The 12,807-nt window shown below is 41.5% G+C and overlaps 1 protein-coding gene across 1 annotated transcript in view; it reads right to left on the bottom strand.

Moving 5' to 3' along the window:
* Nucleotides 1-12,807, bottom strand: part of LOC121395060 (aromatic-L-amino-acid decarboxylase-like) — a 55,639-nt gene that overhangs the window by 28,063 nt on the left and 14,769 nt on the right. Inside the window, exon 2 of the mRNA XM_041567584.1 lies at nt 357-470. Coding sequence (XP_041423518.1) covers nt 357-395 — 39 coding nt within the window. The 5' untranslated portion in view covers nt 396-470. The remainder of the gene's footprint in view (nt 1-356; nt 471-12,807) is intronic.

Raw genomic sequence — 12,807 nt, forward strand, 5'->3', positions numbered from 1 at the left:
AACAAAGTTTTGCGCCTTTTCGCGAATCTTAGCTCAGGCAAATGATTGTTACTTATCAACGTGCAAATTTTCCATTATGTTAGTCTGCTTTACCAGGTTATACATGGCAAATTGATAAGATGAAGCTACATCCTCACCAATCTTATGTCATTGACATATCCAGTATGCCGAAAAGTAGTAAAAAGACGAAATGCTGGCATTTTGTCATATTTTAAAGTGGGATTATGTTTAAAGTGTAGCAGTAAAAAGTCACATGACAAGTTTATATTTAAAAAAAGAAAATTATGCTGAATAAATATGATTTTACTAAATCTTGACCTACAAATATGAAGAATTGTCATCATGGTAAGACGTACCCAAGAAAAGCCAATGCAGCCAATTGCTCTGCATAACATATCAGCAAGTAGAGCTGGATATGAGTTTCCAGTGGGAAAGTAGGCAAAAAAGTAAGGACTGTGCCAGTGGGTCACCTGCAAACAAAACAAATAAATCTTATTATGAACACAAACAGCTACCAACCTTTTAACCATGTCCAGTTTTAAACACTTAAAAAACAACATATATATATATATATATATATATATATATATATATATAATATCAAAACAGGGGGGTTGTGGGAGCACTCTAAAGGCTTTAAAGTATATATAAGTATAATAAATGCTATTGCATATGTACCCAAAACAGGGGTTATTTTGTTACAAAGTTATGATCATAAAATTGATAAGCCACCATACCACGTCAAGGTAAACCCCGAATGGCGGTCCCTAACTTGTTTTATATTTTATGTGCATTTTAGCATTACCTGTAATCAATGTCCGTTGAACGCTGTTTTTTCACTAAGGGCTAAATCCTCCCCAGCCAGCAATCAGGCTTTTAAAGGAGAGATATTCCCAAAACAAACGCCCAATTTTAAAAGCATAGGATCACCACTAGTTTAAAGGGGGGGTATGGGGTGCTACAACCACTGAAGCTATGCCACAGCTCCTGGCTAAATATACAATATCAAAACAGGGGGGTTGTGGGAGCACTCTAAAGGCTTTAAAGTATATATAAGTATAATAAATGCTATTGCATATGTACCCAAAACAGGGGTTATTTTGTTACAAAGTTATGATCATAAAATTGATAAGCCACCATACCACGTCAAGGTAAACCCCGAATGGCGGTCCCTAACTTGTTTTATATTTTATGTGCATTTTAGCATTACCTGTAATCAATGTCCGTTGAACGCTGTTTTTTCACTAAGGGCTAAATCCTCCCCAGCCAGCAATCAGGCTTTTAAAGGAGAGATATTCCCAAAACAAACGCCCAATTTTAAAAGCATAGGATCACCACTAGTTTAAAGGGGGGGGGTATGGGGTGCTACAACCACTGAAGCTATGCCACAGCTCCTGGCTAAATATACAATATCAAAACAGGGGGGTTGTGGGAGCACTCTAAAGGCTTTAAAGTATATATAAGTATAATAAATGCTATTGCATATGTACCCAAAACAGGGGTTATTTTGTTACAAAGTTATGATCATAAAATTGATAAGCCACCATACCACGTCAAGGTAAACCCCGAATGGCGGTCCCTAACTTGTTTTATATTTTATGTGCATTTTAGCATTACCTGTAATCAATGTCCGTTGAACGCTGTTTTTTCACTAAGGGCTAAATCCTCCCCAGCCAGCAATCAGGCTTTTAAAGGAGAGATATTCCCAAAACAAACGCCCAATTTTAAAAGCATAGGATCACCACTAGTTTAAAGGGGGGGGTATGGGGTGCTACAACCACTGAAGCTATGCCACAGCTCCTGGCTAAATATACAATATCAAAACAGGGGGCTTGTGGGAGCACTCTAAAGGCTTTAAAGTATATATAAGTATAATAAATGCTATTGCATATGTACCCAAAACAGGGGTTATTTTGTTACAAAGTTATGATCATAAAATTGATAAGCCACCATACCACGTCAAGGTAAACCCCGAATGGCGGTCCCTAACTTGTTTTATATTTTATGTACATTTTAGCATTACCTGTAATCAATGTCCGTTGAACGCTGTTTTTTCACTAAGGGCTAAATCCTCCCCAGCCAGCAATCAGGCTTTTAAAGGAGAGATATTCCCAAAACAAACGCCCAATTTTAAAAGCATAGGATCACCACTAGTTTAAAGGGGGGGGTATGGGGTGCTACAACCACTGAAGCTATGCCACAGCTCCTGGCTAAATATACAATATCAAAACAGGGGGGTTGTGGGAGCACTCTAAAGGCTTTAAAGTATATATAAGTATAATAAATGCTATTGCATATGTACCCAAAACAGGGGTTATTTTGTTACAAAGTTATGATCATAAAATTGATAAGCCACCATACCACGTCAAGGTAAACCCCGAATGGCGGTCCCTAACTTGTTTTATATTTTATGTGCATTTTAGCATTACCTGTAATCAATGTCCGTTGAACGCTGTTTTTTCACTAAGGGCTCAGTGGTTGTAGCACCCCATACCCCCCCTTTAAACTAGTGGTGATCCTATGCTTTTAAAATTGGGCGTTTGTTTTGGGAATATCTCTCCTTTAAAAGCCTGATTGCTGGCTGGGGAGGATTTAGCCCTTAGTGAAAAAACAGCGTTCAACGGACATTGATTACAGGTAATGCTAAAATGCACATAAAATATAAAACAAGTTAGGGACCGCCATTCGGGGTTTACCTTGACGTGGTATGGTGGCTTATCAATTTTATGATCATAACTTTGTAACAAAATAACCCCTGTTTTGGGTACATATGCAATAGCATTTATTATACTTATATATACTTTAAAGCCTTTAGAGTGCTCCCACAACCCCCCTGTTTTGATATTGTATATTTAGCCAGGAGCTGTGGCATAGCTTCAGTGGTTGTAGCACCCCATACCCCCCCCTTTAAACTAGTGGTGATCCTATGCTTTTAAAATTGGGCGTTTGTTTTGGGAATATCTCTCCTTTAAAAGCCTGATTTCTGGCTGGGGAGGATTTAGCCCTTAGCGAAAAAACAGCGTTCAACGGACATTGATTACAGGTAATGCTAAAATGCACATAAAATATAAAACAAGTTAGGGACCGCCATTCGGGGTTTACCTTGACGTGGTATGGTGGCTTATCAATTTTATGATCATAACTTTGTAACAAAATAACCCCTGTTTTGGGTACATATGCAATAGCATTTATTATACTTATATATACTTTAAAGCCTTTAGAGTGCTCCCACAACCCCCCTGTTTTGATATTATATATATATATTTTTTTTTTTTTTTTTTTTTTTAACTTAGCTTTTGAATCGTAAAGAATTTATCAACTGGATTGCAACATGTATGGCATCAAAAGTCAATGTAGCCATTGCTTACATTTTGTAGATTAAATTATCAATTGGTTTTAATAGAATCTGCCATTTGCACAACTTGAGTCTCTGATTTTATCAATTATTAGTCTAAATTAGCAAGATGTAAAAGCACCGGTCAAATGATATATGATTAATTCAATTAAGCCATCCCAGCAGTACATCTGTCTGCCAGTGTCCCTCTATGACCTATTCATAAGCATATGTACAGTATCTTCTCCATCTGAGTTCATTTAAAGGAGATCTTTTGTCAAAGCCAGTTAGGCTTAGGGGTCACCAGGAATAAACAAAACATTAGCAGAAAGTTACGGATACATGTCTAATATTACTGGGCTGATGCAGAACTTCTGTGCTGCCTTCTAATGTGAATCTGAATTTATTATATTTGTATACTTTATATTAAAAGTCTGTCCCTGTTTGGTGGCCTTGGGCTGGAACAGAAGCTAAAAACATAAGAGGGCTTGTCACCCTGACAGATTTGGAGCCCTGAGGAGTGCATAATTTAGCCTTTGAGGGCCCATCTAGACCGAGCACTGGCATGAGGGTGCTTCTAGCAGCTGGTCAACACCACAGCATGGGTTAGATTGAGCACTGGCAATTACTTTCTGGGTTTTGTGTACAAAATGTAGCCAAATATTGCATATTGCTACCATTCAGCCTTTAAAACAGGGAATTACTTACAGGTGTATGTTGATTGGATGGGGCTAAAAAGCTCCCTGTTTTCTAGAGCTTCTGAGTGAAGGGTAAGTGCACAATGGTCTTACTACTCAGTCACACTGGTTGCTGCACTACAAACTTTGAATGCTCACAGTGTGCTGGCAATCTTTCTCTTTTTTTGTGTATAATGATTTCTGATACACTTAAAATAAAAGCATCATTATTGGTTATTAAAGGGCTAGTCAACCCCAAAATAATAGTTTGCCAAATAAAAGAAAACACTATTCTAAGCAACTTTCCATTATACATTTATTAACATTTCAGTGCTTTTAAAGCTATTTGTAAAAACAATTGCTATTGAAAGCAGCATTGTCTTAACTCCTGCATGTTACTTTTTAAACAATGTTGTTTAGCAAAGTCAGTAGTCAGCTGCCTTGTCTTACATTGCATCAACAGTCTGAGCCATCAGGACATAGAACAGAAAGTAGTGATGGGCGAATTTATTCGCCAGGCGCAAATTTGCGGTGAATTTGCACGATTCGCTGCCAGCAAATAAATTCAAGAAACGCCCGCGTAAATTTGCGGCAAAAATTTGCCAGTGCCGTTTTGCGAATTTTTCGCCGTTTCGCGAAAAATTCGCGAATTTTTCCGCAAAACGGCGCAAATTCGCCCATCACTAACAGAAAGGGACAGACAGACACTGCTTTCAATAGCAATACATATACAAATAACTTGCTTAGAATTGTGTTTTCTTTTATTAGGCAAATTTTCATATTGGGGTTGCCTTGCCCTTTAAGAGTTTGTTCTGTGTTCACTTACATATATATGGTTGCTTGTAGATTCTATTTATTGGGTTTTGATTTAAAAAATTCAGTTTTTTATTAATTTTTGGGTGTAGATGAATAAATAACGCTCCTAAAATATCACACAACTAGAAACCATATGAGAATTACAATATAATGTATACTTGCTTCTTTAAAACTGCTGTATAAACCATTAATTAGGAATATGACAAGGCAAAAAATATAACAACAAAGTGAAAGGAGGTATCTCAAAAGGCCTTTATAACTAACATCTCTGATGCAGAGTCTAAATGCCCTGGTTCCTGTTTTCTATCCAAATTTGTTTTGTGTAACTCTCTATGGGCAGAGCTATGTGATGAGGCTGGGAAAAGGCTTGTGGTCCTGTGTTATGTTTTGGTTAGCCAAGGATGAGTAGAGTAGAACAGTGCTTTATTAGCAGAGTCATGCAGACCTTATACAACAGTAAGTTTATTTTAAGATACCAGGAAGCATGCACAGTTTAAGTATGAACACAGTGACATCTACAGGCCATTTGTATCAACACCACATATTCCCCCTATAGTAGGAAAGCATTTGGGCAAATGTAATAAACAACAACAATGCATCTTAAAGCAATAATATACATTATTCACATCACATAGTTCTGGGTCCATGCAGGTAGTTTTCTGATTCTCTCAGTACGCCTTATAGGTTCACTTTCTTCAGGCCCATTGCAGTTGGCATCAGGAGTAGGAAAATGTCCTTCATCAAATGGAGCTTCTCCAAAGTCATATCTAACAGGAGCAAAACGACCTGCATTCCATATGCGTCCATCAGACAGTTCATATGTGTATGGTCCTCGCTGGTGTCTCACTTCAAGTGGTGTAGTAAATTTAGATTGTCCTTGTTTCAGTATTCCTGGTTTCTTAATTCTGACTAAAGATCTAGGCTGAAAGTGCACTTCTCTTGCACCATGTTTTCTGTCAGTATAAGCCTTACATTTGGCTTGTTGACGTTTCACAATGTCAGCAGTAGATGATTTTGTAGGCACAGTATTTTGTGGAAGTTTGATGTCTGCAACATGTAACTTAGTGTGCATCTGTCTGCCATGTAATAATTCATAAGGAGATGATTGGGTTGTTGCATGGCATGTTGCTCTTTAATTATGTAGGAACTCTGTTGTAAATACTTTCCAAGATTTCCCAGTAAGATTTGCTGTCTGTAGTGCTTCTTTCAGACCTCTGTTGAATCGCTCAATTTCTCCATTTGCTTGTGGGTAATACACTGAAGATTTCCTATGCACAATATTACTCTCTCTCAGAAAGGATTCAAACTCATATGAGACAAACTGTGGTCCATTGCCTGATATTAACTACTTTTGAGTATCTTCCCTGCTGAAGACTGTAGACAGAAATGTTATTACTGTGGCTAATGTTATATGAGAAACAAAAGCAATTTCAGGCCATTTACTGTAATAGTCTAACAAGGTAATAGCAAATCTACATCAATAGGAGCATCTGTAAAAGGACCAACAATATCACTAGCAAGTTTTTCCCATGCTGAATCAGGAAATGGTACTGGTTTTACATCCGGTCTCAACTTAAGTTTGTGTACAAAGTTCTTTGCACAACCCAGTGAAGTGTTTTTTTGTGGTGAAATTTTAGACAATGGCTGTGTGGCAGGCACTGGTGCTGTAGTAATGAGACCAGGAAGGAAGTTTTTCCCTCTCTGAACTAAACATTTAACTAGCAAGTATATATATATATATTGAAACTGCCTAATGGATCCTAAACCAGCAACCCTGGCCATATATATCCCAGAAACCTTTTTGATTCCCACCTCCTGATCTTTTTTTTTTTTATGATGGTGTCGCCTAAACTCAACTGTGCTGCTTCGGTCGCTGCTCCAATCCTGAATGAATGCATACCAAAGTTGGTTGGTTGCACCCCAACTTTTTGCAAACCTTTCCATAACACAAACAAAAATTGAAATCGTGTCAGTGGGGACCGATTCTCGTGAATGAGTAAAGATGTTCCAATTTCGGGCCTCACCTTGTCATGCCCCCCAGCGGACAAGCTAAACCGCCTTCTTGTACAAGTGGTTTCTGGCGCCTGAAACAGAAATGTACCATCGAAGTCACTCAAAAATGTGTCCCAAACTTCCAGATCCATCCTTACTTCTTTGCTTAGTCTCACATGGTGATAAGGTGCAGCACCTGACGTCACTTGTGCCAACCTCCTACTGAAAACCCTGCCCACTGGTATGACTCGACAAGAAAAGTTCAACTTCCCTAGCAAAGACTGGACTTGCCGCAAAGTGGGTTTCCTAATCAGCCTGATCCTACAGACCTCTTCTCTCAAGTCCTGAACTTTGCTAAATGGAAGCCGTCCACTGAATCCACCTCCAAGCCCAAGAATTGCATAGTGGTTGCTGGGCCCTCCTTTTTATTTTTCAGGGCTAGGGGAACACTGAAATGTTCCGTAACTTCCTGCAACATTTTTAGGACGTGGAAGCAAATATCCGACTTTGCTGGCCCCACGCAAAGGAAGTCATCCGAGTAATGAACCACTGTGTGGAATCCTGCTTGCTTCCGAACAACCCATTCTAAAAACGTACTGAATGCCTCAAAAGTGGTGGCAGCCAGGGTGTATGGGAAGTAGGCAGAAAGCAGATTTAATGTCAGCCCTAGACATAAGGGCCCCCCAGCCTGCCCCCCGCACCATTGCCACTGATTGGTCAAAGGACATTTATGAAACTGAACGTAAGTCCCTGTCTATATCATCGACTTAGGCTTCCTTGGGGTATGACAAGTGGTGGATCAACCGGAATTTCCCTGAGTTTTTTTGGGGACTACTCCGAGTGGGGAAACCCTCAAATTGCTCAGTGGTGGGGTGGGAAATGGGCCTGCCACCCATCTTTATATGACTTGTTTCACAACACCTCTGGGAATTCTTGGGCTGACTTTAAATTACATAGAATCTGTTCTCCTCCTTATTCCCAGGATGGAATCTTGAACTCTTCCCTAAACGCTGATTCTAATAAAGTGGCCTCCGCGTCTACCGTAGCGGTCGAGCCACGGGCACATCGCATCTAGCATCACTGGAGTCCTCCCCCTTGGAAGCCTCACTGACTTTGGGGTTTCCTTTTCCTTTCTTGAAGCAGCGGATATATATGAGTGTGCCCTTGCAGCCTCAACTTACAGTGGCTGTCAAACAGCCAACAGTAGCCGGGCTTGATTGGGGCCAAAGAGGTGGCGCCCCCCCTGAAAGGGAGATGCTTTCTGTGCCATCATGAGCTTGAGTCAGAGGGTAATGTCCATCTGGTCCCACCTCATGGTAGGATTGGCTGCCATCCTTTAACTCTATTGTCTCATCCAAGGAGAGAAGAAAAACAGTTCCACAAACTCACCTTTCCAAATCCTTTCCTTTACCACCTGTTTTGCATAAACTCCCAGAGGGCCAACGAATGCCACATAGGCATTCTGTCTGGCTGTTTCCATTATTCCACTTAAACCTCCCTCTCCGTCTCCTGTTTTTCACTTTCACCTTTTTCTCCCGGGGCCTGATTCTTACCTACACTCGCCAATGCAGTGTTATCTACCCCCGCAACAACTGTTTGGGCCGTTAGTGCTTCGGTAGATGCCTATGTTGCTCCCTTTTACCCGACCCAAACTATGGATGGCCGGGCCTCTGGACCGCCCAACCTGCCAAGAACTGTTTTAACCCATACAGAAGTGTAGTGGAGTCCTCCCACTGCCCCACCCCTTATGTTAAGCCCTGGAGTTCACCTCCTGGTCCTCCGGCAGTAGCCACCTCGGGACCGTTACCAGACTTGGTAGCCGTGCTGAAACTCCTTGTGCTGCTCCAAGGCTGTCTGTCTGCCAACCATATGTGCCCTGCTGGGTGACAGGCTATCATGCCCCGCTCGATCCTGTTTGATGTGCGGCTCCTGATGATAATTCTGCTCCTGCTTGGTGAACGGCTCATTGATATCCCAGTGTTTCTATAAGATGAGCCGCTCCTGTTGGCCCTTCTATGTCTGGTGGACAAACAGCACCTGCGGAACCTCGCACTCCTTCTCGGGAAGCTGCTTCTAGTGGTCCATCAGCTCCTTGACATGTCATTCCTGCCCCGGTCCCCATCGGAGTCACTGGAACCATTCTTGTAAGACATGTAAAAGCGAGAGTGTTCCCTCCTCTTCCCTCCACCCCTTTCCCTGGAAGGGGTTCTGGACCCGGTGGCTTTTTCCCTGTCAGACCTGCCCCCCCCAGGGAGCCATGTTGCTTCTCTGTGTTCTTTCGCGGGTGTAGGACCTACTCCTAGATGGTTGCCAAGACCCTTCCCAGACCTCCTGCGCCTTCCACTGTTCCTGGTTTTCAATGGCCCAGTTACCTCGGCCCTCCTCCTGTGTTCCCCACTCCCCTACTGAGCCTCCCCTACTGAGCGATGGGATGCCCGCTCAGAGTATCAGTGGTACCTGAAGTACCTGATCCCTCATCATGGGCAGCATCACCTCCCTGGCTTCCTTGGCCACATGCAGGTGCATTGGCCATTATGAAGTTCTCTTGCCCCCCACCGAGCTGGTCCCAGGCACCCTTTTGGGTTTCCCATGCTGCTGGTCTCTTCCCCCTGCTGGTTCGGAGAGGGCCCTTGCTGGTGCTTCCCTTACTGGGTTCCTTAATTTCTCTCCCTCTGCCTGAAATGTGCCTGGTGGGAGGGGAGGGTCCCTTAGCCCTCCCCGTGGACTGGTGCTACTGAGTGCCTCCTGTATCCCCCCTGTTGCTGCCTGAATGCAGAACTGTCCTGATCATTAAGCCTAAGAAAAGCAAAATAAAGGCTTTTTAAACAGATATTCCTGTTGGTGCTGTCTGCTACAGTGTTTGTGGATTTTCAGAGTCGGTTGGAGTGGACACTGAATGACGTGCACCTAAACTACTAAATGGGAGATTTGAGTTCCTGGTGAGTGCTGGCTGAATTGTATTTTGCTGCCTGAATGTGGGCCAGGGGTTGGGAAGGTGCCTGTAGTACCCCTACCCCCCCTGCTGGCCCTAGGTGAACCGGGCCCGTGTTTAATGGGCCTTCTTTTGGTGGTGCGGGATTTGGGGAGGGACCATTGGCCTCCCTACCGCCCCGTGGGCTGTTGTGCTGAACCACCAGATAAGTTATTGGTAAGTGACCATCTTAGAGAAAATCTGTCAGTAAATTATAATTTAAACTATTAACAGGCAAGTAATATTTTTAAAAAATAAACATTTAGGGGAAGTAAACAGCAGCAGCTATTCTGCAATACTTCACAGTAAGAGCTTAAATCTTCTTCTTACACGCATTGGTACTGTAAAGGACATGAAACCCCACACACAAAAATGTAATCACTGAAGAACCTATATGAAATATCTAAATACCTGCCACTCAGGTTGTTCAAAGGTTAACAGTAAGGCTGCAGCATCCCCTTAATCACTTAGTATTCATTCTGCTCCTCTAACCCTCTCAGCCCCTCCTTTGGCTGTTGATTTCTTCTCAACACATCCTCCAGTCTAGCATTCAATGAAGAGATGGCATTGCTGGTTCCAATAGAAACTCTGCTCTAGCTGCCTGATCATTGAGTCAATTACAGCAATGAATTGTTAAACACCCAAGGCGACAGAATCAGGCACTTCAGTTTAAATTGTATGATTTAGAATTTGTGCAGTAATCTGCTAGACAACCCAGTCCATCCATTTGTCCCAAATTTTCATGCTTATTTTTAACTCCAAACCTCCTCTCCTGAGCTCAGAGTAACCATAACAGTGCACAATCCAAGCAGGACTTTTCATCAGTAAATTTTGCATGAGTAAACCTGCATTCTTCAATTGTGTGAACTTTCCATCGCATTTGTGCTGTTTGCAGATATGAATGCACTAATGATGTGTCAGATGGGAATTGGCCCCCGGGTGAAAGCTGCTATTTGTTTTAGGGAAATGTAATGGTGCTGGCAAACAGAGGGTATGTATGCGGTACAAACAATGCCATTTGAGTGGAGGACTCTTACTTACAAGTCTTTTGTAAGTAAGAGTCTTTTTCTTACAAGTTCCATCAAAAAGGACCACGAGTTACAGGAATTATTCATTCTTATAGTTGCTGCACTGGCTGTACAACACAAAAATGTTGAACGCAGGTGAAACACAGCAAGTTGCATTCCATCAGTGTTGGACTGCTCCATATAGAGCAGTGAGTGTGGCCACTATAGGAATAAATGAACATTATATCATGCAGTCCGTTGTGGTGAACTCCTAAAAGAATGGGATGAAAATTATGTTAAATGTTTAGTTAAATAGATTAAATGTAAGCATATATCGAGGTTGCTTGGATGTGATGTATGCAGACAAACAGAATTCACACCATTAAGCACTTTATCTGAAACAGCTTCACAGCACTGCAGAAAGCTGACAAGCTCATTGGCACCCAGAACGTGTTTCTAGCCTGAATCCCGCTGTAATTATAAACAGTAAACATTATATATTGAAGCTATGGTCTGCTGCCATCTACTGTAGGACACGTTGTGTGCTTTAACTGAAGGGCTCAATTGACTGTGATCGTTTTTTTTTGTTTTTTTTAATTAAGACCAGAATGGTAAGTGGGTTTTAGCCTCAAAACCATTTCCTGTTCTGCTGAATACCTTCAATATATTATTAAATACTTTAATTTTAATGTATTTTCAAGCAATTAAAGTCTCTCTGACTTTAAAAGAATGCGGTTAGTTGCAGTCTTTCAAATGTATTAATTTTGTTTGTAAATTTTCAGAGGAGGAAGTTTAACAGTCTGTGACCAAGAACCTATTAACATGCCCCCCACAAGAAACTGGCATAGATGGGAGTGAAGCACTGGCCTATTATTCTCCTCTGGTCTTTTACTTTTGCCTGCTATCTTTTTTAGCATTGATCAAAAATGAACAATCAACACAGTTACAATTTTGCTATCCAGCCAGTAATCATATCAATTTCTTTTTCAGAGTAGTAATGTTTTCCTTTGGATCATACCATCATTAAAGTTTTAGCAATAAGACAGAAGGCTGGACTAACTGACCAAAAACAACTTTAATCTAATGTGAGGGTGCATTTATTTGATAAATTTGGCATACAGTTGAACGCAAAAGTTTGTGCACCCCAGGGCAAATTATGCATTTAGTTTGTAATGCAAGTCAAACATAGTAAACAACTACTTTTTGTGTCTTAAAAACACAATATTTGCAAGTTTTAATGTACAGTTACTAACTTTAAGGTGGAAAGCACACAGTGTACTGTCTGCTTCTCTCCACCTGCATTTTTCAGGCAGACAGTAAGGGATCCTCTCCTATATTCTTCTGTTTGCCACGCCACAGAGTCAGTCTGAGAGCAGCTAAATGCAGGGGCACTGTGCCAATGAAGTGGACAAACTCACCTAGCACCAAGCAAGTTACCAGCGGTGGTAAAAAGCTGCTCCTTGTAACTTTAAGAGCCAAATTTCAGTTTTCAGTTGTGCTCTCTGCACTAGTAACACAGGCACCTCCAGGACTGAAAAGGTGAGCGTGGGTGTAAAAGGAAGGGGGGGGGCAGAGGGGGCAGGATCAAAAGCAGCTGATTTTAGAGACCTCAAAATGAAGTTAGGGCATACAAACTGTCCCAGAAATCATTTTAGCTACTGAATAAGCAACACATTTAGAGCATTTTTTGTAGGGTAAACACATAAAACAATATGTTGACCCCCCAAAACATAATAACATATAAAGAAAAGCCTAGACACAACTACAGCCCTGTTTCCCAGCAGCAGACATTCCGCCAAATCGACCCCCCCCAGCGATCAACCGGACTTCTTTGCAAAGTTGATGGTGACAGAGAATTGCCAAATGGATTACTGTGTGCATTGTCCCACTGTCCCACTACCATGTGCAGAGGGTGCTGTGTGATATTGCCATCACTGTTAATCTTTCGTATAACCAACAGATGGCACTGTGTGATATTGCAGTCACTGTTATTCTTTCATATAACCAACA

This window comes from Xenopus laevis, chromosome 6S (assembly GCF_017654675.1).
Source record: "Xenopus laevis strain J_2021 chromosome 6S, Xenopus_laevis_v10.1, whole genome shotgun sequence".
Taxonomy (NCBI): domain Eukaryota; kingdom Metazoa; phylum Chordata; class Amphibia; order Anura; family Pipidae; genus Xenopus; species Xenopus laevis.